Source organism: Amia ocellicauda, chromosome 4 (genome assembly GCF_036373705.1).
Source record: "Amia ocellicauda isolate fAmiCal2 chromosome 4, fAmiCal2.hap1, whole genome shotgun sequence".
Taxonomy (NCBI): domain Eukaryota; kingdom Metazoa; phylum Chordata; class Actinopteri; order Amiiformes; family Amiidae; genus Amia; species Amia ocellicauda.
This window is the reverse complement of record NC_089853.1, coordinates 18,252,447-18,279,740: the sequence shown is the minus strand read 5'-3', so window position 1 is coordinate 18,279,740 and position 27,294 is coordinate 18,252,447. Positions and strand designations below refer to the sequence as shown.

Below are 27,294 nucleotides of genomic sequence, written 5' to 3'. Positions count from 1 at the left end.
CACCTGGGCAGAGGGAAGCACAGTAGTGCTGTCTGCCTCTCACAGATTAAGAGAAATCCGCAGCGGTATTCATCGGAATCATAATTAACTTTGATATTAATACTAACTAATGCAGGAATCGTTCTAGAAACCTCACACCTGTAAAGCTTGAATGTTTGAATTTGAGTTGTGTGGCCCAGCTGAAGCTGTAATCCTGATGTGTATGAATTTGTGAAACGTGCTCTCCCTGTTTATAAAGGGTGACATGTTTTATAAACCGGTTGAAGGCAATCTGGGGAATGGTGTCGACGCCGCCTTGAAATAAAATAGTGTGATAGTGTGTTCTGTGCTCTTGTCTTATATTGAAAGCACAGGGATTTGTTGTTTTTCTTTCTTCTCAGTAAAACCATTCAGGGGCGTTCTGCATTTTACAACAATGTGTCTCTTTTCTAATCTGGCTGTGAACCCTGTGTGCAACATGGCCTCTCTAGGCCCAAGCACAGTCACTCCCTGTCCCCGGGTCTCCGTCTCTCCCGCTCCGCTCCTTCCAAACTCCAGCCCGGGGTTTGGCTCCGCCCCGGCGCTCCCGCTCCCACGTGGGACGATTCCAAGGTTCCCAATTAGGCGGCCAATGAGCGGCGACCCTCCCAGCAGCCAGTGACCCCGCAGCTCCTTTAACATAAACACGTTGAACCGCCGCCAATCGGTAGGAGATACCGGGAGAGGCGTGCAAACAATGGCCGAGGCCTGTTCAGTGTATCATCCCCATCGCAGCCAGCTGAGCAGAGAAACAAGCTCTTCCAGCAAACATGTCAACAAGAGACACAGGCTTGTTTTGTGGAACTGCATTCTAAGTTTCATATCTACAGGCCTGGATTTAAAAAAGAAAAGAAAGACACAAATAAAAGTAGGCCACGGTCTATTGGAGGAGTCCGAGGAAATAAAAACCCGTTGTGCAGTCAGGCGTGCTCTCAGAAAGCTCAGGAATGCTATTATGGAGAGCGACGCACATTTTCTAGTTTGTTTTGTGTTTCCTTTACGGGAAGATGGGAGCTGCATGTCATGGTGTCACTAAATACACGAAGCAAAGTGTCTGGCTGTGCGTCCCGTCTTCATGTGTTTATTTGTGAGGAAAGCGAAGACACTACGGTGCATTGTTTTTCCTTTTTCCCTTCTTCTTCTGCTGGACGTTTTGGTCCGAGGCAGAGAGGGTGGACGCGAATGAACAAATCCATAAATATTGTTTGAACCGAGTCCGAAGCTGAGTGGAGCCCATTGTGTCTTGTTTATTATCGGGGGCTGGGCGTGTTTCCTGCTGTAAACACTTCTCCCAATAAATCTGCTGTGGCCGGGGGGGGGATTGGGGTCACAGAAAACAGGGTCTCTGGGAAAAGAGCCGTGCTTGATTTCCCGCTTCAGCATCGCCTTGGAAATAATAAATAATAATAAACAGATGAGTTTAGTCCCCCGATCGTTGCAGCGAGCTCGTATGCTTCGGCGGAAGGGATGCTTTGTATTTGTGCTAATAAAAACGTATTCTTGAATAGGAAAAAAAAAAATCAAACTGATATTTAGCCCCTGCCTGCTTGCTTTTTTTTCTCCTTTGTTTTATGCATGGCTCTTTTTACCACATGGTACTGACAGATTGTTTGAGCTAGAAGGAAAAGCCATTCGGAGCTAATTAAGCAGCCATTCTAGGCACTATTCGCAGGCAGGAGGCTGGAGAAGCACAGGCATTTGTCAGCGCTGTGCACCCTCGTGGGTTTGATTGACAGCACAGTGGGGCCTGACTGACAGCAAGCCCCCGCTCTGGCCAATAGCGAGCGAGCAGACGACAGCGGCGCCCCGCTATTGGACACGGGAGCCGTGAAGGATCAAAGCACCCCACGTGAGTTAGAGTAGCGCCGAGCAACACGTGACCGGCCGCTCTCCTCCCGAGCGCAGACATGTTGTGCGGTGTGCACATTGTACATCATATTTGAAATTAAATAAACACACAAACACGCAGATCAGATAATGAAATACATTCAAAACAAGGGTCACTGGTCAAACACATGTGCATAAATCAGCGAGGGCCACTGTCTTGCAGTTTTGGAGCTCTGTTCATTTCAGTGTGTTTGGATATCGCGTTTAGGAAACGTTCAGGTCGTGCTGGATGCGTTTGCAACATGCCGTCTTCATTATACGCCAAGCACGGGACCTGCCCGACACAAAGGTGTGTTAAACACAAATACACACACACATACAGAGACATGCAGACACCTGTTATACCGGCAGCTTGTACATGTGTTGTGGAGCGCAGGGCTCCGCGCTGTATGTGTTCCCGGACACTCGCTGTGTTTCGGGTGTATTTGTGCTCCCACGGCAGCGACTCCACTCCATTCTTTCCGGAATACTTTGTAAAACCGCACCAGTTTCGTTGAAGACGGGAAGCATCTTTATTTTGTTGGGTGGTGGTGGGGGGGGGGGGGAGTACATGTCTATCTGTAAGTTTAATATTCGTCATTATTTTGCATTTTACTTTGCGGGACCAAGTTACAGTTTAGACCCAAAATGGCGAAAATGACGTCGGAGAGCAACCACCCAATCCCTCGTCTGAGAACACCGTGACCCCACGTGGGGCCGGCGCTGTCGGATTGGCCGCCGCCGGGCGAGCTCGTCCCGCTGTCCTGATTGGCCGGCCGCTCGGGCTCTGTCTGTGTGTGGCGCGGTGAGCGCGCAGTGTGTGAGCGAGCGGTTAGTGATTAACAGCGTCCGAACTTTGGGCTGAAACAGTTCCGACACCTCGCGTTCTCGAACCCGAATGTTCGCCGCTGGGCGGATCGGCGGGGTTCGATCGCACGGATTGGCAGGGCGACCAGCGCGCCCCATCTCGGGCGTTGTGCCTGTTTACGGACCCAAGTCTCCCCCCAGCGCTGGTTCTTTTCAATTGAGCCCGGATACAGCGACCCAGTGTCCGGTGGATTGCGGCGCACCCAGCCCGGGGAGATGCTGTTCGGTTCGTCTGGTCCGTCCAGGCGCGTTCCTCACCCCCGTCCTGTCGTGAATCTCGGAGGATTTTAAGGACTTGCTCGGGTGGGGGGGGACAAAAGCGGACCGTGCTTTGGTAGAGACGAGAGACAAAAGGTAAAGCCTGGCGGAGCGCGGAGGGCCACTCTGTACTCGTGTGTGGTTTTGCTGTGGCTAGACCCCGACCATATAATCCGAAAGATTATATTATTCTTATTTTTTTTGGGGGGGGAGGGAAAAGGCGATCAAGATCCTAAGATTTTAAAATAAATCCTTATCGCCGACGTTAATATCTTGTAAAGAAGGAAGCTTTGGAAGACACGGGGATTCTAAGATTCGAGAATAAACCCTCGTCCGATTTGATGTGGTGGTCTTGTAAAGGAGGGGACCCTTGGATCTATTTCTGCGGACTTACAGATGTCAGCGGATCTTCTCAGCACCATTACTCCTCTCCGACTGGCTCGACGCGGCGGCTTGTTTGTGTATAGTCGGAAAACTTAAAATATTTATACAATATCCGTCTTGTTTTTGTTTTTCCTTTCTGTTTGTTTTGTGGCTGAAGCGGGGTTGACGGGGTTTATAACGACCGAGGGACGGCGAGGACTGTTGTGGAGCCCGACCCCCCGCCGCCGTGTGTCCGGAGGGCTGCGTGTGCAGTAAACGCGTACTCGGCTCCCGGATTATTAACCGGTGTTTCCAGGATTTCACACCGAAAAGGGACCCTCTGAAAATGTATCCGCAGGGCCGACACCCGGTGAGTTACTCTGCGCCGATCGTTACTTTTTTTAAATGCCAAGGACAATCCACTACGTTGTTTGACTGAAATGTATACATTGTATTATTTTTACAGAAAGTGTGCATGGAAAGTCAGTCTGGTCTGTAAAAATCATAATGCAATGTATACATTCAATCAAATGCTGTGCATTAGGAGAGGGACGTAAATGTGCGTCGGGCAGGTTATTTTATTACGTATATTCCTCGTACCTCCACTATATATTGCTTTTCCTGTTCTCTTGCAAACGGACACTTATTAGTCCTTGCTCATCTACTTTGCAAAAACAGTGCAAATCAGTCTGCTTTGCTTGTTGTAACGAAACCCATTTTCTGTGCAGCTGTTGTGTGATATTAAGACAAGGAAACACTAACTATCAAACCGGACCGCAGGGCAGGCAGGGAAAACGCACCGACAGACACCCGTTCCCCCCCAGTGTGAGCTCTGCGATGGCTCGTCTGTTGTCGTCGTGATGAGGCAAGAGTGTCATTGTTTTATCCATTTTCTTTCCAGGCACCACATCAACCTGGACAGCCAGGGTTCAAATTCACTGTGGCGGAGTCCTGCGACAGGATTAAAGACGAGTTTCAGTTCTTACAAGCGCAGTATCACAGGTAATGTTGCATATGTATTAGAAACCAGCATTTTCTCACCCCCCCCCCCCCCTCATCACACCACCACCCATTGTTATTGTAAACGTGCTGTAGTCCCTCAGTTAAAACTAAAGTCAAATCCAGTCTCTGCTTGAGTGCTTGTGCAAATGATCGAGATGGCTGATATGGGACATGGATGGAGAGAAGTCATTGGCAGTGCTCGTTGTGTTTAATTGTGCATGCTTAATATGTTTAGTAATATATCTGGATGATTAAAGTGAAGGTACATTTAGAGTTGCAAACCTGAAAAGAACATTTTTGATTGCGGGTGTTATTGTAATTATGACCAGGATATTAAATGGCAAATTGCAGATTTTAGTGTATAGTGGGAAGTGGGGTCTGGTATGACAGCCAGCCTTGACCCGAGACCCTTTCAATGATCGCTTGTAAACACCCAGATTGCGTTTCTGGAGTAGCTGAGCTGAAATGACACTTGACTGGCTGAGAAGTCAGTGAAGACCAACTTTCTTTGAATAGGAATCGCCCTCATGATCGAAATAAGTGTTATATGCTGCTGTCACGGTGGCACGTCGGGGGTTAATGCGTGTGAAGTGGATTATTTTGGAAAGGATGAAGTCTGAAAATGGATACCTTGTTTCCTTTTTTAGTCTTAAGGTGGAGTACGACAAACTGGCCAACGAGAAGACGGAGATGCAGCGTCACTATGTTATGGTAAGTTCAGTTCCCATAATCGTTCGCGTTGGGCCGTAATTATCATTCCTGTACTTTAAGGGTGTAGATTACAGACGCATTTGCAGGTTTAGTTTGAACGTTTACAGCTGAAATTGCGGGGTTTGGTGTCTGTCTGTGGTGGGTGTTTGATGGAAATGATTCAAGACTTTGGGAATTGGTACTACAGCACGTCAGGGATCCAACTTGCTGATTACAGAGCTGTAACACCACTCTGACCCAGTGCTGCTTCCGTAACCAGCCCGGCCCACACAGGGCCGTGGGACGGCAGGAGCTGGGTTTGGATGAGAGCGGTTCGTGTTGAATTGGAAGAGTTTTTGTGGTGTTTGAGATGACGTCCTCTCCTTTCAGTTTCTGAGATTATTTTTCTTTTAAAAGGGGAGCCTCATGCTTGACCCCAAGCAGAGTAATTCAATATAATAGAGATTTATTTGTCGGCACAGAATTGGTTTACTGAAAAGAAGTGAAAATCTGCCTTTTTCGGTATTCGATGTTGCAGTACTGTTTGTCTCCAGAAAATAAGCCTCATTTGTGGTTTTAATCTGGGGAAACTAACTAACCCTGTGGGTGTTAGTCAACCACATTCCTCTCGGACGTCCTTATTTCTGTGCAATATAGAGGTCGACTTCAACCGACCGGCGTAGTTAAACATTATTTTTTCACAGGAAAAGTCATGTTAAACTGAAAGGGTGAGGTTAAGTAAACTGTTTTAAGTTACTCACAAACAGTGCCTTTACTGATAGTGTCAGGTTACAGGTTATATAGATCTATTACTCTGATCTGTGATTTATGAGCCGCTGGTGTTTGAAAGTCCTTCCTTGAGAAGCTGTTTGACTCCCAATGCAATGACCTCATAAAAGGAGTCATCCTTGTGATCAGCGGGAGGCCTGTACTGCGCTTGCAATCTCTCAAGGACACTGAGTCATCTGTTTGGGATTTCTGTTGAAAAGTTAAGAAACAAAAAAAACGGCCAGCCCGGGACTGGAAGGGTTAATCAGTAACTCGCCCAGCCAGGTTTTCCGCTTGTGCTCAGAAGTCTTGCACGCATTGTGGGAGATTGCTGCTCAAGCAGGGGGGAATAATTCCCACGGAGTACAGTGCTGATATGTGATTTTGTCCTCTTCATAGAATTAGTTTTCTGTGAGGCTGAGAGGAGGTAGCTGCCAGGGTTTCTTCCTCCCCGTGTGACCTTGGTGTAATTGGACAGTCCAGTGTGTTTCTCAATGTGCTCTTTTTGATTGGATAAGTTGATGGATCAATTAGGGGCCTATGCAATGATGTCATGTGTTAAAATATAGCCTACCCCACAAGGGTTAATGCAGCTTTTATTAAAATGACCATTTTTGTCTTTCAGTACTACGAGATGTCTTACGGGCTGAATATCGAAATGCACAAACAGGTATGTACTTTAAAGTTACGGTGTTTGGGGGGTAAATTCTCAGTTAGAAAACAACTAAACTCTCACGAGGGCAGCATCTTCGGAGTAATGGAAATAACTAATCCTGATATCCATGCAGTATATGGAAAACCAATCTGGTTGAACTGAAAGCATTAGCAGGTGACGTGAGCCGCAGTGGGAGAGCACGTGCCAACGCGGTTTGACCCGTAGGCACATCTGTGTCTAGGATCTGCCGCAGATCCTGTTTCAGCGAGCAGGAGATGGAGATAGTGGTGGCACTGTGCAGTTCTGTTTACACAGAGGCGCGCATCACATGGCTGCACGCAGATAGGAGTCCTCATACTTCCTGTCTCTGTACTGTAGGGCTGAAAACGCTGACAATCGAACGGCGCAGAGACGTCTTTGGGGCTGCTGGAATGCGATGGAGCTGCTTCGATAAGATTAGCGTCTGGGCTGTGGCAGCGCAAAGCATGCGATGCGTTAACTTAAAGGAAGAGAGTTTGCACAGATTAGGAGCCGATTACTTCTGCTGCTTAAACGTGTAAGCATTAATTAAAGATGGAATACGTTAATTGCTGCGGTGCGAGGCTTTGAAGCCTGTCCCAGCACAATACAGACATAATAGTTAAAGCTCCTGACAGTAAAATGGAGACAGTGGCATATAGATGTTAAGTATGAATGTCAGTGGAAGTACGGCTGGAGATTTGGAGAACTACATCTTTGGGTTGGGAGGGTTGGTGCTTGTGACTGGCAATTTATAGCTTTGTATTTTTATGTAATGGTAATTTACAGCTGGCTCGCTCTGCATTCTATTTAAAGATAAATAAATAAATAGGAAGTGTAATTTGCATGGAACAACCTTCCGTCATTACAGTGGTGAAGTGTCTGCGAACCCCGGAGCCCCCCGGTGCTGTGTAATGCGACACTATGAGATCATCCCAGGTTAACTGTGCCAGCCTGAAGTCGGGACAGCGTGGAAGATGAATCCGTGTCGGTGTGTGACACGGAACCAGATCTGGTCTGTCACGGTCCCAGACATCCCGCGGCAGTCCTCGAAGCACTTGTCCGAGGAAGAAACGAGTTAGCCTGGAAGGTGGAACGGTCTCCGCTTGGCGGGTTAATCGGCCGGCCCGTCGATAGTGGTTGCCTTTTGTGTATCAATAGCTGCGATTGAGTAGACTGCAAGCGCTTGAATTATTCATGCGGAGGCCCTTTCCTTCCAGAGCACAGCGCTTGTGATTACATCTGCCTGCAGTAAACACACAGACACGCTCTCCCACACTGTGGAGGGCAGGGGGGTGGGAGGGTTAACAGGCAGGCTTGGTCTGGATTAGTGAATTCATGACAAGAATACAGTTTCTGGAGCTCGGCCTGCACAGCGTTGCTCATGTAGCATAGGGAAATATCCCCCTCTCTTTATGTATGTGCATAATGCAGGTTTCATCATAACTGTGAGGTGGAAGGAAATGGGGCCTGGGTTCTAGAGATGATTACTGTGGCTTTGTGTGATTTGTTTTGACAGGCTTATTATTATGTGGGAATTGGGGAAGTAATTGCTGTAGCCCGATGTCAATCAGCATTTTTAATTGTTGCAGCTCATCACACCACAGTTGGTTGCGTTCTTTCTGTGCAACAACAGCGGGTACTGAGTGCTGCCCACTGTCAGTGCTCAGGTGTGGCCTGCCGAGGAAAGGGAAAGCCTGGGCCGGAGCACTTTCCCCACCTTATTTGCTTGGTGTGTTGATAACCAGGCTATCTTGGAGAGCTGTGAGTTTATTAAGGGAAGCTCTGTCTGCAGCTCTGTGAGTTGGGCAGCGCAAAGCAGGCAGAGAAAGCTTGTTTAGATGAATAATTTATACACGATTCTAGGAATTGTTTGCCAAGGTGATGATGGTTGACTTGTCTGGAAGCCAAAATAAACTTGACTCAGTCTGCGGAGCAAGCACAACACAGCCTTGAAGGCAGAGTTTGAATGATGTTGAACACCAGTGGGGGTTTAGCTATGAGGTGCCACTAGAATCTGTGCTACGGGCAGGAGATCTTGGGTGAGTTACTTGTCCTTGTGTGGTCATGGGCCCTGCATTTTACAACATGATAGACAAAAATAATAAGTGCTTTAAAGGAAGTGAATCCTAAGGCTTCCTTCTTTGGCAGATCCGATTTGAGTGGGCTTTCATAGATGAGCCAGTTGTTCACTCTGCGTATTTAAATTTCAGCATTTGCCCACAATAAAAAGCATTCTCTCCGGGTTAATCACAGCCTTGATTTGAGATGACTATTGTGCTAGAAAAAACCTTTGATGTCTGGTAGCCTTACATTTGTACTGTGTACATGACTGGAGCTGGGGTGCCAGGCATTGCTCCTGTTGATTTAGCTCTTAGGAGCTGATGTGTGCACAGGGGATGAGTAATTCCTCCAGCCCCCGGTTGTGCTTAAAATAACAGAAGATGCATCTGGAAATGGGTAGAATAAACAGTTCATCTGACCTGAGTGCCTAGGAGCCAGGCCACCGTGCTGTTATGGGCAGATCAATGCTGAGATAAATTCAGACATCAATACACAGGCTAAAGTGCAACACTGAGAACGGCTGAAATGCTCAGAGAAGATGGGGAAAGGATTTGTTACCAAGCGAGACCCTTAAACAGGCAAGCCAAACAAAGACTGCTCTGCTGAGGTTTTAAGAAGCCCCCTGGCCCAGTGTACTCCTGCTCCTGTGATGGAGTCCCATTGAACTGCAGTAGGCACCCTGGTCTGGTATGTTCTTTAGATCAGAGCACAGGAGAAGGGCCAAATGGTCTCCTCTCATCTGTAGCCTATCTTGTTGGTATTGATCCAGGAATCTCATCAAGCTATTACTTGAAGGATCCTAGAGAATGATCTTCAACAGCAGCTGGGCAGTTCCAGACACTCGTCTCTCTAGTAGAGGGCCCCCTCTTCTCATTCTCCGTCTTAAATTGACCCGCACTTTATTTACAATTGTTCATTTCATCGTTGAGTTAGAAGTATCCCTTTGGATTGACTTTGTCAAAAGCTTTCATGCCTCCCAATCCCCATCCAGCCTCCTTAACCTGCCTGTTCAGGACGTGCCTTTTAGACTAGGAATAGGTTTGCTGTTGCGTGTACTGTAAATTCTTGCGACACATACAAAATTAATGGTACATTTGTGTGTGCATGTGTTATGTTGCCTGTGTCTGTTAAAGGCTCCCGGGGAACATGGGAGACCCCAGCCTGTTGTCTCGTCCTGCCTCTCTGCTGATTAGTGCTGTTTGTGGCCTGGAGCAGTGAAGCACACTGCTACAATCACCAGTTGTTTTCCTGCAAATTTAATACTCATCAGTGTCTCACTCCACTTTGCTAATGCCGATAGCAACGGGCAAATAGCTTTCAACATGCCATTGACAGGCTGGCCTGAGAGAGCTCTTGAAGCGCTGCTAGACAGCTCCGAGTACCTGTAATTGTGTACCAGAGCGCAAAGCTCGCCGCTCAAGGGCTCTGCTTTCATTGGCTTAAAGTGACAATATCCTATTTTTATCCACAGCTAAAAGCTCGCTACACCGCACACCCTGGAAATCGGGCCTATTGAGAAAAAACTCGCCTTTTATCCCTGCATTTCATTTTGTTTTTATTTATTTATTTTAGTCTTTCAATTTCAGATAAATTGTCTTCAGAAGCAAAGGCAGAGTGCAGTGTTCTGGACTGGGACTTTTTTTGTTTGTTTTATTCAAAATAAAACTAAATTGAGCCGGTTCCTTATTTAAGCAAATGTTGATTTCCCTCTCTAATGACTTGTACCTCAGCCAAAAGTCGCTGTAATACACTAAAGTACCCAGAGGAGTGCATGCCAAGCCTTTTAACTAGCTCTGGATCGCTAAATGTTTTGTACTCGATCCGAGTAGAGAATACAGCCTCGATGATACCATACTTTCAGCCACAGCTAGATGAAGACTGGCTGTGAGAGCAACTTAGAGTCCTTTGATTCTCGGTCTTTCTCCGTACCAGCCAGTCTCCCGAGGAAGTTTTCGTTCTTTGTTTCGTGTCTGATTGAGGAATTGCTTCGGTTACAGAGCTTCGGAAGCTGACGTGTTATCTTGCTGGTGGATGAAATGTCGGAGTTAAATTGGTATTTACTGGATACTGCAGATATAAGTATGGAATGTGTGCTAATGCCTCTTTGTGAATTTGTTAGTGCTCTTAAATGAGCTGTCAAGAATTTGATTCTTCTTTTTTTGGCAAAAACCTAACAAGAAAAAATGATTCCTCCTGTAAACGGAAGGTCTCTGAATAGGTTGAGTCCATTGCATAGCTCTCGGGCTCTTGTTGCTTTGGCCCTGTGAAGCCATATGGAGTCCGATACGAACCTCCTGATTGGAGGAGGTGCTCGGGGCCGCCGTTTCCTCAGGCCGTGAAGGAGCCACACTTGATTATCTCGAGCGCCGGGCTACGACTCCCAGCAAGGTGGAGAGTAGACTTGGGGAGGTTCCTGAGAGTTGGAGGCTTGTCCTGTCCTCCCCAAGCAGTCTGTGGAGCTCCGCAGATCTGGCTGCCTGGCATTCCAGAGGTATTTGACAAACCCTTAAGAAACCTAAACCAGCAGTGCTGATCGAGAGAGAGCAGATTGGCGGGGTTAGCTGTGATGTGTTCCACAGGCTCTATGGTCTATTTTTGGAGAAATGAGGAGGGCTGGAGCGCTGCAGTCCCCCCCCCCTCCCTCCCCCAGACCCTTTTATCCACCATTAATTTGTGGAGCTGATCTGATCGACAGCCTGAAAATTCAATTTAATGACCTGCCTCTGTGCACGTAATATGATTTTACAGCCTGTTACGGTCAAGCTGAGGGAGCAATTTACATAATGATCCAAGGGAGATAGGGGCTGCTGCTGTTGCCTTGGCAACGCAGAGAGGGGCCAAGGAAACGGAGACTGGAGCCAGTGTGGGCTTGCGTGGGAGGGGTGACTAGGAGAGTGGGACTGGGAGGAAGGGCGAGTGGTGGCTTTGGTCTTCTTGATGGCAGTCTGGGCCTGATGGGGGGGGGGGCGTGGAGGGGATTCGGCGGCTGTAGGACGACCTGTGGGCTGTGGTGGTTTTAGTCTGTGTTGGGAATGTGAGGGGCTTTGCTGTGAACTAGCAGTTTGTTACACTTGTTGACAGATCAGTGTGACTCTAAAATTGATTAGTGTCTCTACTATGTGGTGCATAAAATTTTACAAACTAACTTTCATTCTTCTTTTTATTGCAAGCATGCAGCTGCACAAGTTAGTGTGTGCAATTCTGCAGTAAGCTATTGCAAAGTGATTTAAGAAGAAATCGGTACAAACCTGCAAGCAGCATGTCTTTGTGCCTTCTGTTAGTGAAGCACATTGTCTTAACTGCCTGCCTGGAGAATCTGGCATATCTGGTTACTTCGGCATTGGGTTTCATATTAATATAGTAATTGCCAAGACCTAGCCTCTTTGACATTGTAATTGTAATACCGTGGAGTAGCTGTAGGGCGCCATTGTGTGGGGTCAGGTCATGCAGGCAGGGCAGGGCAGACCAACGGCAATCTCCCTGCTGACACGAACGCCCGGCCTCGATGGGGCTCATTTAAAGGCTTTTCGTATTTCATGGGTCTCTGCTTCTGTATTGTGTGTTTTTGAATGGATCTGTTCATGGACAGACTAGTCTTCATGGTGGACGACGCTTGGTTGTTGTAGACTTTAACATTGTTGTGAATACGCATTCCAGGCTTGGCAGTTTGGTGATGCAGGATCTCACATGTGACGCGTTGCGTGTCTTGTTTCGACTGGGCTCGTTTACAATTCTCTCTGTTAGTACGTGAAGGGAATGAAAGGGAAGCCTGGTGGATCCGGGACCGTGAGCCATAGGTCTTTATAGTGCCGATGGAAATTGAACTTGATCAGCTGCTTCCGTGTATAAAGAAAAAAGAACGAGCAGTAAGAGCTCTTCCAGTTCCCGTTATTAACTAAATCCCCTCCAGGTTAGTCTTGGAGATTCGTGCTTTGTATCTAGTAACAAACGTTTAGTTTCAAGACGGCCCTGAAAAATAATTACAAAGCAATCATTCCTAATTGTAATGGTAATTAGCTTTTTTTTTTCTCCTTTGTAGTCGTTGTGCTCATAGGTCTCGTTTTTCTTGTTTCTTCTGCAGACGGAGATTGCTAAACGGCTCAATGCAATTCTAGCTCAGATCATGCCTTTTCTGTCACAAGAGGTGAGTGTCAAAAGAAGCATTCATTTTTCACTCTGAATGTTTTAAATGTACATTTGTTGTTAAACATTCTCAATTAAACCTTGAGAAGTGTATTTTCTTAATGATCCATTTGAAACCACTTGATTTTACAGATGTCGTTTTTTGTGTGCATTTTTTATGCTACATTAGTATTTGAAAACCTAATCTGATGTATAACGATGTATTTAACAAAAGGGAAGGAGTGGGTTCCTTGTTCACTTTGTCCTTTAAAAAAAAATATGCATCTATCCATGCTCTTATGTCTTCCATCACCAGCTGCTTTTAAATTAAATGTGAGTGGTGATGTGCTATATTAGTTTGCCGTGTGTCTAAAATAGCCGCTCTCTCTAGGTTTGTGCTCATTCCTGTCCATTTCTCTCTCCAGCACCAACAGCAGGTTGCGCAGGCTGTTGAGCGTGCCAAGCAAGTGACAATGACTGAGTTGAATGCCATCATCGGGGTACGTGGACTTCCCAATCTGCCCCTCACCGTGTGTATACCCTCTTATTCCTTCATTTACCACTGCCAGGGGCAAATCTGCATGCAGTGGGGTCTGAGCAGAGAGCAGCTACTGCTCCGGTTTCTGTGCTCGAAGCTGCGGCCTGATAGAAACGTAGGCCCCGGGCTCCTGTCTTTAGGGCTCTGTACACTGTAATTGCAGCTCTGTAGAGACCAGCCCAAGCAACAAGACCCAGGTCCCCCCGCTGCTCGTCACCTGTCCGTTACCGCTGTGTTCAGATCAGCCCATCGCTGCTGTGTGTCAGTGTGGTGCCAAGCGCTCTGTCCTCCTCTCAGCTGTCTCCTCTGTGTGCAGATTTGGCTCTGTCATGAATGGTTTGGTTTTTAATTTTGAATGTAATATTTGCTTTTATTTCAATGGTTTATTTAAAAACATTTTTTTGAACGTCATTCATGTGTCTTGCCATGTATGTAAATGATTGTTTGGTCTGAAATCTGCAATGGCTGTCCCTTGTTAACATGTAGCAGGGTATTTATACTTTAAGACAATCATCAGATCGAGAGCCTAGACTGATAACACATGCAGGATGTATTGCTTTAATTGGATAAGAGTATTGAGTGGGTTAGTTCATCCGTTACCGCTGACCTATATAGCTGAGGGAATTAAAAGGCAGGCAGGAGAGTCTTCAGTGCGCTCACACACAGCTGCACCCACACGAAGCTCAGATGCATCCAGGGGAAAAGACAGGAAACCAAAGTACTATCTATACCCACCAGAGACCATAAAACTCTGTGCACAATGTATCCCAGACCACTACTTCCTGGCTTCGAAGGCCCTATAAATGTGGGGGACACTCGCAAATAGTTTGCTTTTCCACATTTTTTTTTGTAAACCTTTTTTAGTTTTGAGGGGGGGGGGTGGGGTGGAAGAATAACCCTCCTGCTTTGATTAGACTTCCTTGGAAGCGGTCGTTAGGAAGCTTGGGAGTCAGGTCAGGGGCAGCTGGGAGGCAGATATTGGAATTCAATTAAAGCAAATGAGTGAGGACACTGACCCCCCATTTTCAAGGTAATTGCTTCCTCCAATCTGGCTCAATGAGACTGTCGGCGGGGCCCTGTCATTAAGCAGACGGCCCATTCAGCTGCAGAGCCCGGCGAGGCCTCTCCGCGCGGCCCTGTGTTCCCGCCGACCCCCGTGCTCCCTCGCTGTCATCGCGCCTGGCTGCACAATCGCTAAAGAAGCCAGGCACTCAGCCGGCACAGCTTTGGACTCGCACACAGAAAACAGGCTTTATTTGTTGGAGAGAGATGGCAGGAGATCAGTCTCTATGCATTCTCCCTGTGCAGAGGCCGGGGGGGTGAGGCGGGGGTTCATTAAACATTCAGAGTTAGTCAGAAGCCGGGGGAGCCGCAGTCGAGGAAGGGAGAATGGCAGTGGATGGTATTTGGAGAGAGAACAGAAGGGGTAATCCTGTCTTCTGTTCCTGTTTTGCATTACGAGTGGGAGAATGCACATTATTTTTAATGATAGTTACTGTCCCTCTCACCCAGTTCTTGGTGTTCCTGCTTGTAACTCACCGAGCTGTAAATTGAACTGGATGTATTATTTATTAATTTTTTTACTAACAGAATCGAGCGTCCTTTGAGAAGACGCTGTTAAGTGTCTAATAAATTCAACACTGTTGTGAATCGTGCAGGGAATGCCTGGTAATTATTCATGTTGGAAACTAATAGTTTTTTTTAAGCTACCTGTATTTGTTTTTCAAATTCATATTTCCATATTATAGTTTGCATGCACCTAATAGATGTTGCATTTTCTTTTCCTGGAGGGTATTACTGTACAAGTACAATGTTGATGCAGTATTTGCACATATTCTAAGTTGCAATGTTGAGTTCAGAAGTAACCAAAACATAGCACCGCTTTAAAATATTTGAATAGACAGATGAAAAGATTGATCTTCTAAAGGTCAAGACAAAAAATATATACAAATAATTCTGGGACTTAGTTTTCAATTATCTATATTGAAAGGATGAAATATGAGGCCTAACAGACCACTTTTCCTCTGGAATAAAGAGGTATTGTGATTTGTATTGATCTCAAACTCTTATTTCCCTGCTTACATACAATATGGTTTGGTTATTTGCACATTCCTATTCATAAATATATGAAAAAAAACATTCACAAGTTTAAAAAAATCCAGTATTTCTGAGCTTCTGAAATGCGTGCAGATGCCTCTTTGGTGACCCGGTATTAGTCTTGCCTATGAAGAGGATCGACGTCAATGTTTTTAGAATGTGAACATTATTAATTCATTTTGTTCAACCTCGGTAAACTTGCCAAAATCATCATAAATATTTAAAAGGACAAGGTAGACTGACTCTCTCCCGGCAGTTTGCATAGCAGGATGAAGAGCTGTGCTCGACACCAGGACAAGAACATTACAATACACTGGAGCGGGGGTGCATATCTTATTCATGTTCCTGAGGGCCGCTAATCATATGCATCTAGGGCATGTGTTGGTTGAGTTTCCCCTCCTGTTCCATTATGTCTACAGGTCTCCATATGGGTTTCAAGTCCAGCACGCGTGGAGGTCTGACTCCGTGAACGCGTGGCTCTTCAGATGGGGCCACAAGTGCATCGTACGGAACTGTTATTATATTATCGCGCCTTCTGTAAATTCTAAAACCACTGATTATACATTTTTATTGGCCATTATACAACTTGGTTACAAATGGATTAAGCCATTTTGTTAAGACGTGATTAATGCTGGAGTGAGGCTCTCTTGATGCTGGTGCTGGCTCTCGCATGTGTCAGGTGGAGAGGAATGCTACTTATAAAGAGACAGTCATTGCAGAATGCCACTGAGACCCCCTCAGTGTTTACATCCAGATCAGAATATTAACCTGTTTGCTTTTGTGTACTACGTATAACCTGTCTTGTGTTTTGTTTTTATGAGAAGTAGTTTTACACACATTCCATGCCTATGTAGACTTGTGCCCGCCGTGTTTGACGTGCTCTTGACCCTGTTGATTATGGAATGTGCATGCAGTGTCATCCCAGATGTGTGAGTGGAGGTGAAGGTGCACTGTCTTACCCAGGGTCTCTTTTAACTTCCCAGCAGCAGCAGCAACAAGCTGTCTACCCCGCCCTCATGGTTAGTGTCCTAAAGGCCAGGCATTTGAACAGACTGTGCTTTATGACTGTGCTTCCTTGTGGTGTGAGGCATGCAAAGTGTGTGATTGGGAGCTCCTAAAGTGGCTTGTGCATGGTGTATTATATAGGGTTTGCAGTAGGAGTTAAGTGTACTGCTGTGGATAGGGGAAAAAAACTAAATTGCAATATGCAAGATGTTTGGAGGCTGTAGCAAGCAAGGTTTAAAACCAGGAGTGTTTTATTTTTTCTTGGGATGCAGCTTTCTAATTAGGCCTCTTCATATCCATCCCTAGCCTTTTCATATCCAGTCTCTCACTGAGCAGGATGTCTGGGTTGGATGGGGGTGCCCCTCACTGGAGGAGGTTGCCTCTCTCCCTCTGCACCAGAAAGCCCTCATTCCATTGTGCGTCTGGTTGTTCATGTATTTAATGAGTACAGCACACCCAGATGACACACAGTGACGCAACGCTGTACAGGTTCTGGGAAAATGAGCCAGACCGCCTTCAGCAGTGCCCAAAAGGCACTTTCATATCTTGCTGAATAACAGAGATGTGACGAAATGCATTTCCGTGTACTCGCCATGCACACTCGACATGTGGTTAACAGCATCCAGTGCATTAAATGAAATCTGCTTTAGAATCACGCGGCCCTCTCTGCTTTTCACGCAGCATTCTCCCTGAACAAATGTACTTAATTATAGAAGTAGAAAAAAAGGAGAATTGAAATCAAATTATTTCCTTCCCATAGATGAGTTAGTAGGGAGAGAAAAAGCAAACCAAAGCAAAATATTGAAAATGAGCCTGGGACAGAAATAAAAGCGTATGCCATAATAGCAGCTGAATAATTTAGCAGGCTCGAGGACGGTAATAAATAGCGGAGGTTCTTATTGGGGGTTCTGTTAAGTATTATTTAACCTTGCTGTAAACCGCTTGTTTCCACGCTGAGTGCCTTTTAACTCCCATCCATTTCCAGTCTTTTTAAACACTGAAATATTGATGTCAGTCTGGGAGGGCTGGGCCTCGGCCTGCTGGAGTGGCTGCGTTCTCTGGTTCCCACAGCTGCTGGTTTGGCTGGTTGGGTGTCAGAAGTTTTGGTTTTGCGGATTACTCTGCTTTGGTATTGTGACTCTGAATTGGAAAGCGATTTAAAAATAGCAACTTTAGTGTGTTTTTTCATATATTTAGAGTGCTGTCACGGTCAGGCTGAGGGTTTAACAGAAAGCAGGCGACTGTCATCCTCTGAAATTGCACTGCTGTCCTGCTGTGTGTTGCTGCTGTACAGACTTAATTGAAACCGACGCACAGTGAGCAGGGCTGAGTTTAAAGGGGTGGGGGTGGAAATGCTACATGTGGAAATGAATCCAAACCTAATGAACCTATGCACTAGCTGCCATGGGTATAGCGGTCTTGTTTTCCATCCTTCACTTTCCACTGTGTTTTGTATCTCTTTGCCCACATGATATGCTCTGAATCTGTAGGCTGGTGGCTTTTTCTCAGTGTGCAAGATATTGATTTGTATGCTTCAGAACTGATCTGCTTTGCAAACAGATTTCTCATGTATGATCTAAATTTTCATCTCATGTCATTTGTTTCATTAGACAACTGTAACACATTTGATCTAGGCTGTGGATTACACCATTTTAAGACTTTGTTAAATGTAAACTAGCCAGAAAACAAATCAAACCACAGCAACACTAGTCTCTCTGGCTTGGACTGCTAGAGTAGTGAGTTAATGAAAGCCCATTCCCTGCCCAATCTAGATCTTTGTCTGGTATTCCTTTGCTATTTCTGCCGACCCACTTGCCATGTTTCTCTATAGCAGCAGCAGCTCCAGGCACAGCACCTTTCTCACGCGGCCCACGGCCCCCCGGTGCAGCTGCCCCCCCACCCCTCAGGACTGCAGCCTTCCGGCATCCCCCCTGGGACTGGCTCGGGCTCGGGCCTGCTGGCCCTGGGAGCGCTGGGCAGCCAGGCCCACCTGCCCGTCAAGGATGAGAAGAACCATCACGACCTGGAGCACAGAGGTGAGGAGAGGACACTGCGCTGCCTTGGCCAGAACAGCACTATATGGAGTGGATTGTCCAGTCATGGGGTTGGAATATCACAACGCAGGGGATCGCTGTCCAATCAAGTTCTCAGGATGTCAAAACTGGGGTTGCCTTGCCCTGTAGGAGGGGTTCTCCAGTATGACAAATAAGGGCCTGATAGTGTTTTAACATAGGATGACATAGTCTGTGTTAAATGAGAGTTTAGAGCTTAAAAACACTTTGGACAGCAAGGTGCTGTGAGTGCGCTAATTGAAATCGGATTAGTCTAAATTCCCCTGTGTCATCCCGTATTGTGCAAGTGGATTTATAGCATTCTTTTGCCATAATTGAGATTTCATCAAGATATCCATAGCTTATGTAGCTTTAATTACTTTAACTAGGACATCTGTTTTTTATACAATAGATTGTGATGAGTTTTACTCTTCATGTGTATACTAATCTTTTATTTTCTGCTTCCTTCTTGGCTAATCATCTTTTCCATTGGTTAAAGAGCGAGAATCCAGTACGGTGAGTGAGCCGTTTATTACAGTGCTTAACTGTGTCTGTGTGTGTGTGTGTGTGTCTGTGGCTGAAATGGTACTTTGTATACCCTTGAAGAAATGTCTACTAGGATTAGTGTTTAAAAGTAGAATGGGCAAACGTCTAAGCTTTTTTTTTTTTTTACATAAAATAATAAATTGGGAATGAGCAAGGCTGTTAAATATAAGCCTCTGCTGTCTAATCCAGGTTGAAAATGACTAAAACTCACAAGGTGGAGATTAGTGGTTCTATAATTTCATCACAATTAAAAAAGACTTTACCCCCGCTTCAAGAATCCCTCTCTCCTCTCTCTCTCCCTCTCCTCTCTCTCTTTCTGCCTCCAGTAAATATTTATGAATACAAATACAGAATTGTTTCCCTCTGTTCCTCCCCTTGGCCTTGTAAGCCATTTATTAGATGGGATTAAATCTTTGTGATAGATTGTGCTGGAGCTGTAAGATTGTGTTTCAATTGAATGGTCCTGGTGAATGGGTGCAGTCATGTCTGAAGAAACTAAACTCCTCCGGTGATTAGCGCCGCGGCTATTTTGTTCCCCATCAGACTGGTCCCGTTGTCCTGTGGGTCATCTGATAGCACGGGTGCTGACTTTGGTTATCGAGTCACGTTAAAAAGTGTGCCTTTAAAGGTCAGTGTTAACCAGGCGCTCGGCCTTCAGAGTGGCACTAACCGACCCCAGAGCGGCCCTGGCAATGCGTAGCTATTTGTCCCGTCCAGAGAGAAATGTGCTGCAACAATGGCAACATTCATGTACTTATTTAGGACCTCAGCGAAGAGCTAAAGACTCGGGAAGACTTGAATTCCTTTGTGTGCCATCCAAGAAAACCACAGGCTGCCTGCAAAACACTTCCGAAGGCTTCTGAATCTTGTCCAGCCACATTTCTCCCACCCTCCATCTCTTATTTTTGACAAAAATAAGTCAAACTCCAGTGAGTGCCAGCCCCAGTCAGGATTCCGGTGTCGTCCTGGCAGAACCGCTGACCCTCGACTGCCTCGGTCAGCCTAGCGGACAGCTCAGCCACATGGCCCTTCTGACCACGCCGCACTCCAGGAGTCACTGCATGCGTGAAGATCTATTTTTCTTTTCTTTGTGGAAGCCCCACCACAAGCAATAAAAATCATGAAGTTTGCTGGCACTGCGCCCGTGAGAGATTGACAGGATGGGCTCCTCTGAGGGCCTGGCTCTGCGCTGCCAGCTCGTTCAGCCTCACTGACTGGGGAGAAAGGGCCGCTGTTCGGCTGGACCCCTGAGCACACATCCGCACTGAGGGATGTTTGTTTTCTTTGGAGGGGGAGGGGGAGATAAGATTGCAAAGAAAACAACCCCCCTCCCACCCCCTTCCATTTTCATCAGCCTTCACCAGATTGCTGGTCAGGTCCTGCATGTTCCTTTTCTTTTTCTTTTTTTGCCAACTTCAATGAAATTAAACTTTTTAGCACTGTTATTCTACCAAGAACATCCTCTGCTTTTCTGTCAGGCCGGTCACAGTCGATTTAATATCCGAGGACTCGGTGCCGGCGCGCTCAGATGCTCGGAGTGAGTGCTCTCAGCCGCACATCCAGTTAATCTTCCACTGCAGACTCGTGATGCACTCTGCGAATGCACGTGTACATACCTGTATGGGTGGTGTTTTGCCTGATGTGTGGCTTGTGTGGGGTCTTCCCCCCCCAACAGTCACGCCTTGTTGCCTCACGAAGGCCGCCCTGCATTGCCGAGTGAACTCGCCTGTCCGCCCCCTTCATCGTCTGCCCCAGCGTGAGCACCGACAGCCCACAGCTTCAGTGAGTTTAGCCAGAGGTGCATCAGAGATTGAGCTGCCAGTTGCCTCCCCAGCCGAATCTCCTCGTCAGGCCCTTGTTCATGTGGTTTCCTGGAGCTGCCCTCGGGCCGCTGAGCGCTCGGTGTCCTTAGCGTGCTCTCGACATTACACATGCTCACCATGTACAATCATGTCTCTTTGCTAACCCCACTCAAAACGAAATACTTCACACTGCCTGCTCATGCCAGGGATTCTTCCAGAGGGGCACAGAACAGGCAAATACAATCAATTCTGCACACTTGGAAATGAGTCTGATTCAATGTATGGTTTCCGTGTCGAGGGCAGTCCATTCTGACCCATTGAAAGATTTTTATGTTGTTATGGTCCGATTAGCCTTTTATTTAAGAGTCCTTCCCCTGCATTTGCAGAATAACTCCGTGTCCCCGTCGGACAGCCTGAGGGCCGCCAGTGAGAAGCACCGCGGCTCCTCGGACTACAGCATCGACACCAAGAAACGCAAAGTGGAGGAGAAGGACAACCTGAGCAGATATGTGAGTACCATCGCTGGCCTGAGCGCCCCCGTCCACAGCCCTGTATGACCTTGATGTCAATCCTGACCCTCTGAACACGTGATGGATCTCCAACAGGCTCCTCTACTGAGGAAATAGTGTTTATCGATTTAAGTGATTTTGTGGCTTCTTTCTTGACTACGTGAAATAACTGATTCCTATTCAGTTGCCTAACCATATCAATAGGAGCTAATCCCCTAATGTGCCCAGTGCCCTGACTTCACACAGTGTCTTTCTGTCCCCTCCCCCCTGCAGGACAGCGACGGGGACAAGAGCGATGACTTGGTGGTAGATGTGTCCAATGAGGCGAGTACAGTTTGTATTGGACAGATGTCTGTATCTCAGCTGGTCTTGGCTCTGTAGCAGCCTTGTAACTTGTAGAAAAACTCCTTTTTCTCTGCCTGTAACACAGCAATGAGAAAATAGTTCATGCTGCTGTGAGAAGACTCGAAATGACAACACGGGATCTAATTAATGGTCTTGTTTTGTCCCGGTAAACTGCTGATGTTAACATCGTAAATCCCTGGATTTTTTTTTTTTTTTTCTCGTTTGTAAAAAGTGAGGTGGTGCCACCCTTAGTGACGCATATGCTGGTATGTTGTTGCATAATGGCAGGATCTGACTGGGTTGCTTTGTGTGTGTGCGCGTCTGCGTGTGCGAACTGAGGGCGAGACGGTGCGTTTCAAGTGCTCTGTTCTCTCCCGTGTGCAGGATCCGGCAACACCCCGTGTCAGCCCCGCCCACTCCCCCCCAGAGAACGGCCTGGACAAGTCCCGCGTGCTGAAGAAAGATGCCCCCAACAGCCCGGCCTCGGTGGCGTCCTCCAGCAGCACCCCCTCCTCCAAGACCAAGGACCTGGTCCATGTAAGTGTGGCTGGACTCAGGGTGTCGCAGTGCGGGACGGTGAGCTGGAGAGACCTCTGGCTTTTAGTGCAGACGGAAGAAAGACAAACAAAACTGAAGTCATTTCCAATGGTCTCTGTAAATAAATGGCTGAATGTCAGGGTTCCTATAATGGGATCCGTCAGATCTTGGCGGCTAATGTCCCTGTTTGCTTGACTAGCTGAGGCTTTTAGCTTGGGACAGATTTGGAGAGAAATTGAGGGATAAAATAAATATATAAAAGCCAGCACTCTCCTGACTCTGGTTTGTAGCATCTCTTACACACAGAGGTGTATGGCTTCACAGCAATAATGAACTGTCAGAATTAGATTGGATTATGCTGAGCTTGCAGTCAAATTGTCACTTTGGATTTATCCTCTGCTGTTTAAATGCACGGCTCTGAATCTGTCCTCTCCTCCCACGCAGAACGACAAGTCCTCAACTCCAGGCCTGAAGTCCAACACACCCACCCCGCGGAATGACGCCCCCACCCCCGGCACCAGCACCACCCCTGGGCTGAGGCCCGTCTTGGGCAAGCCCCCTGGCATGGAGGGACTAGGTAAATACACCACACTGTACACTGCTGCACACTGTTCACACATGGCCATTTTGACTGGTCCCATATGGGGCTTCCAGACTGTACAGCGGTCCCAAAAAACCCCTCTATGCCCCTCGAAGCAGTCAAGGGGTATGTAGATTGCATGGCTGAATTTTGCAATTGGTTTTCACTCTTCCGGTCTCTCTCTCCTGCAGCCCCTGCCCTGCGGACACCCCTGTCCATCTCAGGCTCCTATGCCGCACCCTTTGCTATGATGGGCCACCACGAGATGAATGGTTCCCTCACCAGCCCGGTCTACGCCGGCCTGCACATCTCCCCACAGATGAGTGCTGCAGCGGCCGCTGCATATGGCCGATCGCCCATGGTGAGTCTGTCTCTCTCTGTCTCTGTCCCCAGTGCTACTGTAACAGCCTCGCCGTGCTATGAGCTCCAGACACCCATGACGTCGAGCTTATGTGTTAATTTGCAGTTTCAATATTGCCTTTTCATTTTCACCACTCTGAGTTGCACCCAATAGGAATTGGTTTCTGCTCAGTGAAAAGCCTTTGAAGTCTGAATCTGTGAATATGGTTAAAAGACATAACATTTGTCTTCTAATTTGGGTCCTTGTGTTTTATTCATGTTTAAGAATCATCCCCCCTGATTACAGTGTGCCGCTCAACAGATGAAACTTGACGTAGCAGGAAATCAATCTGTCAGGGCTTGCTGCTCAGCTTCTGGGGAGGTTATAGTTATCTGGGGTTCAGTAAGGTATCTGGAAGGTTTTCACTTCTGTTTAATTGTGGGCTCATTAGATGTGTGTTTCCATAAACTTTTTGATACCTGCCAGTGGTAGGACTGATCCTGGGAATGATGCTCTCCTGCAGTGTTGGTAGGGTATCAGTATGACGTGGCGCTCATACCAAGAGACTGACCTGACCTCTCGTTCTCTTGCAGGGGTTTGATCACCCCCACATGAGAGCGCCCGGCCTCCCCGCCAGTCTCACCTCCATCTCGGGTGGAAAACCGTAAGCTGACATGATTTCTCTTCAGAATTGAAATTTCCCCCCCACTCCCATTTTTTGATTTTTTTTTTTTTTCTCCCGTTTGAGAATATTCATATCCCTGCCTTATAAAATATTGACTCTTCTCACATCACTTTGAAATCCTAGTCCTCCAGCTCAGTTTGCGATCTACGGTCCCTCACATTCCCTTCTCTCTTTGCAGAGCGTACTCCTTCCACGTGAGTGCAGATGGGCAGATGCAGCCGGTGCCCTTCCCCCACGACGCTCTGATTGGCCCAGGCATCCCACGCCACGCCCGACAGATCAACACGCTGGCCCACGGGGAGGTGGTCTGCGCCGTCACCATCAGCAACCCCACGCGCCATGTCTATACTGGTGGCAAAGGCTGTGTCAAGATCTGGGACATCAGCCAGCCTGGCAGCAAGAGCCCCGTCTCCCAACTGGACTGCCTGGTGAGAGACTCTACAGAGACCCCCACACCCTGGAACCAGTCCATGTTTAAACCCTGTATTTATCCCGAGGCATGCAGCTCAAACTGCTTTAAGTTAAGCTTTTAAGTTGTAACCAGACTAGCCTCTATAATTTCTATATACATCTGACAGCTTTGAGGCTAATTAAACCCAAACGCCTGATTAAATAAAGTCGTAATGAGAATTTCTAAAGCGTTCTGTTAGTTTTTGTATTTGACAGAAGTAACTAGTTTTTGTGAAACGGATGAGGGCAGGAGGTTATCCATATGCCAACTGTATTTAAATTTGTATATATTGGCTTGGGAAATGTCCAGAGTTGATGGGTCTCTTTTTAAAAACCCAAAGTCATTGGAAGAGAGTGCTGGGATTTTAATTGCTTTAAAATGAGTCTTAATATCGACATAACACAGCCATTTAATTCGTTTAAAAGCCTGGCGCTATTGATCCCATTAAAAGAGGACACATCACGGCCATGGACACAATCCAGCTTAGCCTCTCCTCGGCCCTCTCTAAGACGAGGAATTACTCCCGTGTCCTCTCTCTCCACAGAGGGGAAACTGACACGTTCTCGCACGCACACAGCACAGGGATAAATGTCTCTTCCCTCTCACTCAGTCCTCTTTCCTCCCCTCTCCCGCACAGAACAGGGATAACTACATCCGCTCCTGCAAGCTCCTCCCGGATGGCCGCACGCTCATTGTGGGTGGGGAGGCCAGCACTCTGACCATCTGGGACCTGGCTTCCCAGACTCCCCGGATCAAGGCGGAGCTCACCTCCTCTGCACCGGCCTGCTACGCCCTGGCCATCAGCCCCGATGCCAAGGTGTGCTTCTCCTGCTGCAGCGATGGCAACATTGCTGTGTGGGACCTGCACAACCAGACTCTGGTCAGGTGAGGAGCTGCCTCTTTTTCACGCGTCTGCAGCTATTATTGCGTGGCCGATGTCTGGTTACTGACCAGTGCCAGATGATCCGTCTTTCCTGTAACTCTACGTCTCTGTCTGCAGGCAGTTCCAGGGGCACACGGACGGAGCCAGCTGCATCGATATCTCTCATGACGGCACCAAGCTGTGGACAGGGGGCCTGGATAACACCGTGCGCTCCTGGGACCTGAGGGAAGGGCGACAACTGCAGCAGCACGATTTTACCTCTCAGGTAAGTACTGATACGTGCGCGCACTAAAGCCAGCTTAGCTTTTATACTTCGATACACTATTTGGGGTTAGAAGCCCCATTTGACACACGCCTCGGTTTTTAATATGCTGTCTGTGCAGAATTGCCTTTGTTGTCTTGGATATTGGAGAAACTCACTCCCCGTTTCCCCTTCCTGCCAGATCTTCTCCCTGGGGTACTGTCCCACGGGCGAGTGGCTGGCCGTGGGGATGGAGAGCAGCAACGTGGAAGTGCTGCACCACACCAAGCCCGACAAGTACCAGCTGCACCTGCATGAGAGCTGTGTTCTCTCGCTGAAGTTCGCCTACTGTGGTAAGAGCCCCCTAGGTCTCCAGGCCCTACCAGTGCTCACTTTGAGAGTCACTACAGGTGTCAGTGGGCTGTGGGATATCGGTGCCTGCAGGCTGGCAATCATAATGGAGGAGGATACTTGAGCAACTCCTCAGGGCTGTGTTGTGTGGGACTCTCCTCACATTTGCATCTTTATCTGCACGTTGGCAGTAATGCAACCTGTCTGCGCTTCCATGAATTGAGGCCAAGTGTTTGAGGAGAAACACTGCACCCCCTCCAACACATGACCCAGTTCTTCAGGACAACCTTGACTTTCTTAGGCTCGTCTTGATTTTGTTCCAAATGCATTTTTCTTTTCTTGATTAAAGGCAAATGGTTCGTGAGCACTGGGAAGGACAATCTGCTGAATGCCTGGAGGACTCCCTACGGTGCCAGCATTTTCCAGGTAGGTGGAATCAATACATCTGACCCGCGGGTCCCGAACGTGCACTGAATTAGTTTCTACTGAGCAGGAGAGCGGTGATGACAGTCACGGACAGCATGGATTTTGTCTGCCGCTTGGTTCCATTTTAAGTGCTGTGGGGTTTTTGGTAATTACAGCCCCTTGTTTGTAAACCCTGGACAGTAGGGGGCAGGGAGAGTGATGCTACTTTAGGGCTGAGTCTTTGATTAGTCTGTCTGTGGCGAGAGCTACAGTTCAACTAGTCCTCTTTCACCAGCCAGAGCAGAGTTCATTAGAGACCTGAAATGCTCACACCACACAGATATTTTTGGTAAACTTCCTTTTCCTTTTTCTCTCCCCACAGTCGAAGGAATCTTCCTCTGTCTTAAGTTGTGACATTTCGGCCGACGACAAGTACATCGTCACGGGCTCTGGGGACAAGAAGGCCACAGTGTACGAGGTGATCTACTAGACAGGAGGCCATGGACATTGCCAAGGACTTGAGCACCCTAGGCCTGGGGGAGCCATTCCGATCCCTCAAACCCCCCCCCCCCCCCTGCCCTAATTGACAGATGGGATGTGAACTGCAGTGTCCGGGCGGGGCGGACGGGGGTGGCGTCATAGCTGGACTGGGCCCCTGGCCTGCTGTGGCCCTGGGTCTGTCTCTCAGGGGATCTCCAGGGGCAGGTCGCCACACTCCTCCTGACTGAACAGCTCCTTCAGCACTATAGATGAAAATATTGTCTTTTTGGATTTAGTTTTTTCCTGGGATTGCTAAAGTAATTTTTATTTTTTTTTCTACTCGAGAAGAGCGTTTCGAAATGCGACATGAAGCAGTGCTTCAGTTTTTTAAGCCTCGCTCCCATGCTCCTTGGAAGTCTTTGTGAAAAGTGTAAATAATGGAGTAATAAAGATGTTTTTTTTTTATATATATATATATATATATATATATATATATATATATATATATATATATATATATATATATATATATATATATATATATATATATATATATATAAATTTGCGTGTCATGGTACAGTCGTGATGGTTTTCTCGATCGTCCACTGTCGCTGCAGATGGAAGGGGATTGATTTTTCCGATCCAGGCTGTCGTTCCCCGAGATCGTGAGATTTTTATTCTGATTTTTTTTTTTTTTTTTCCAACAATTTATGGAATCCGGACTGATGCAGAGATTTTATTTGCATTTTTTTATGGA

At 47.2% G+C, this 27,294-nt stretch overlaps 1 protein-coding gene across 10 annotated transcripts; it reads left to right on the top strand.

The window, feature by feature from the left end:
* Window positions 1–2,678: 2,678 nt before the first annotated feature.
* Window positions 2,679–26,640, top strand: LOC136747887 (transducin-like enhancer protein 3-B). Of its 10 annotated transcripts, none has more exons than XM_066701190.1 (22): window positions 2,679–3,105; window positions 3,551–3,742; window positions 4,274–4,374; window positions 5,022–5,085; window positions 6,458–6,502; window positions 12,651–12,713; window positions 13,117–13,191; window positions 16,313–16,345; window positions 18,166–18,367; window positions 18,882–18,898; window positions 21,117–21,239; window positions 21,513–21,563; window positions 21,969–22,121; window positions 22,566–22,698; window positions 22,893–23,062; window positions 23,635–23,705; window positions 23,905–24,154; window positions 24,815–25,062; window positions 25,178–25,325; window positions 25,504–25,654; window positions 26,002–26,078; window positions 26,440–26,640. In XM_066701190.1, the coding sequence occupies exons 2-22, from the start codon at window positions 3,719–3,721 to the stop codon at window positions 26,545–26,547; spliced, it is 2,307 nt and encodes a 768-aa protein (XP_066557287.1). In that variant the 5' UTR covers window positions 2,679–3,105; window positions 3,551–3,718; the 3' UTR covers window positions 26,548–26,640. The 10 variants fall into 10 exon arrangements, with proteins under 10 accessions (XP_066557287.1, XP_066557285.1, XP_066557284.1 ...); XM_066701188.1 differs by having other exon boundaries at window positions 18,163–18,367; XM_066701187.1 differs by having other exon boundaries at window positions 16,310–16,345; window positions 18,163–18,367.
* The last annotated feature ends 654 nt before the right edge of the window (window positions 26,641–27,294 follow it).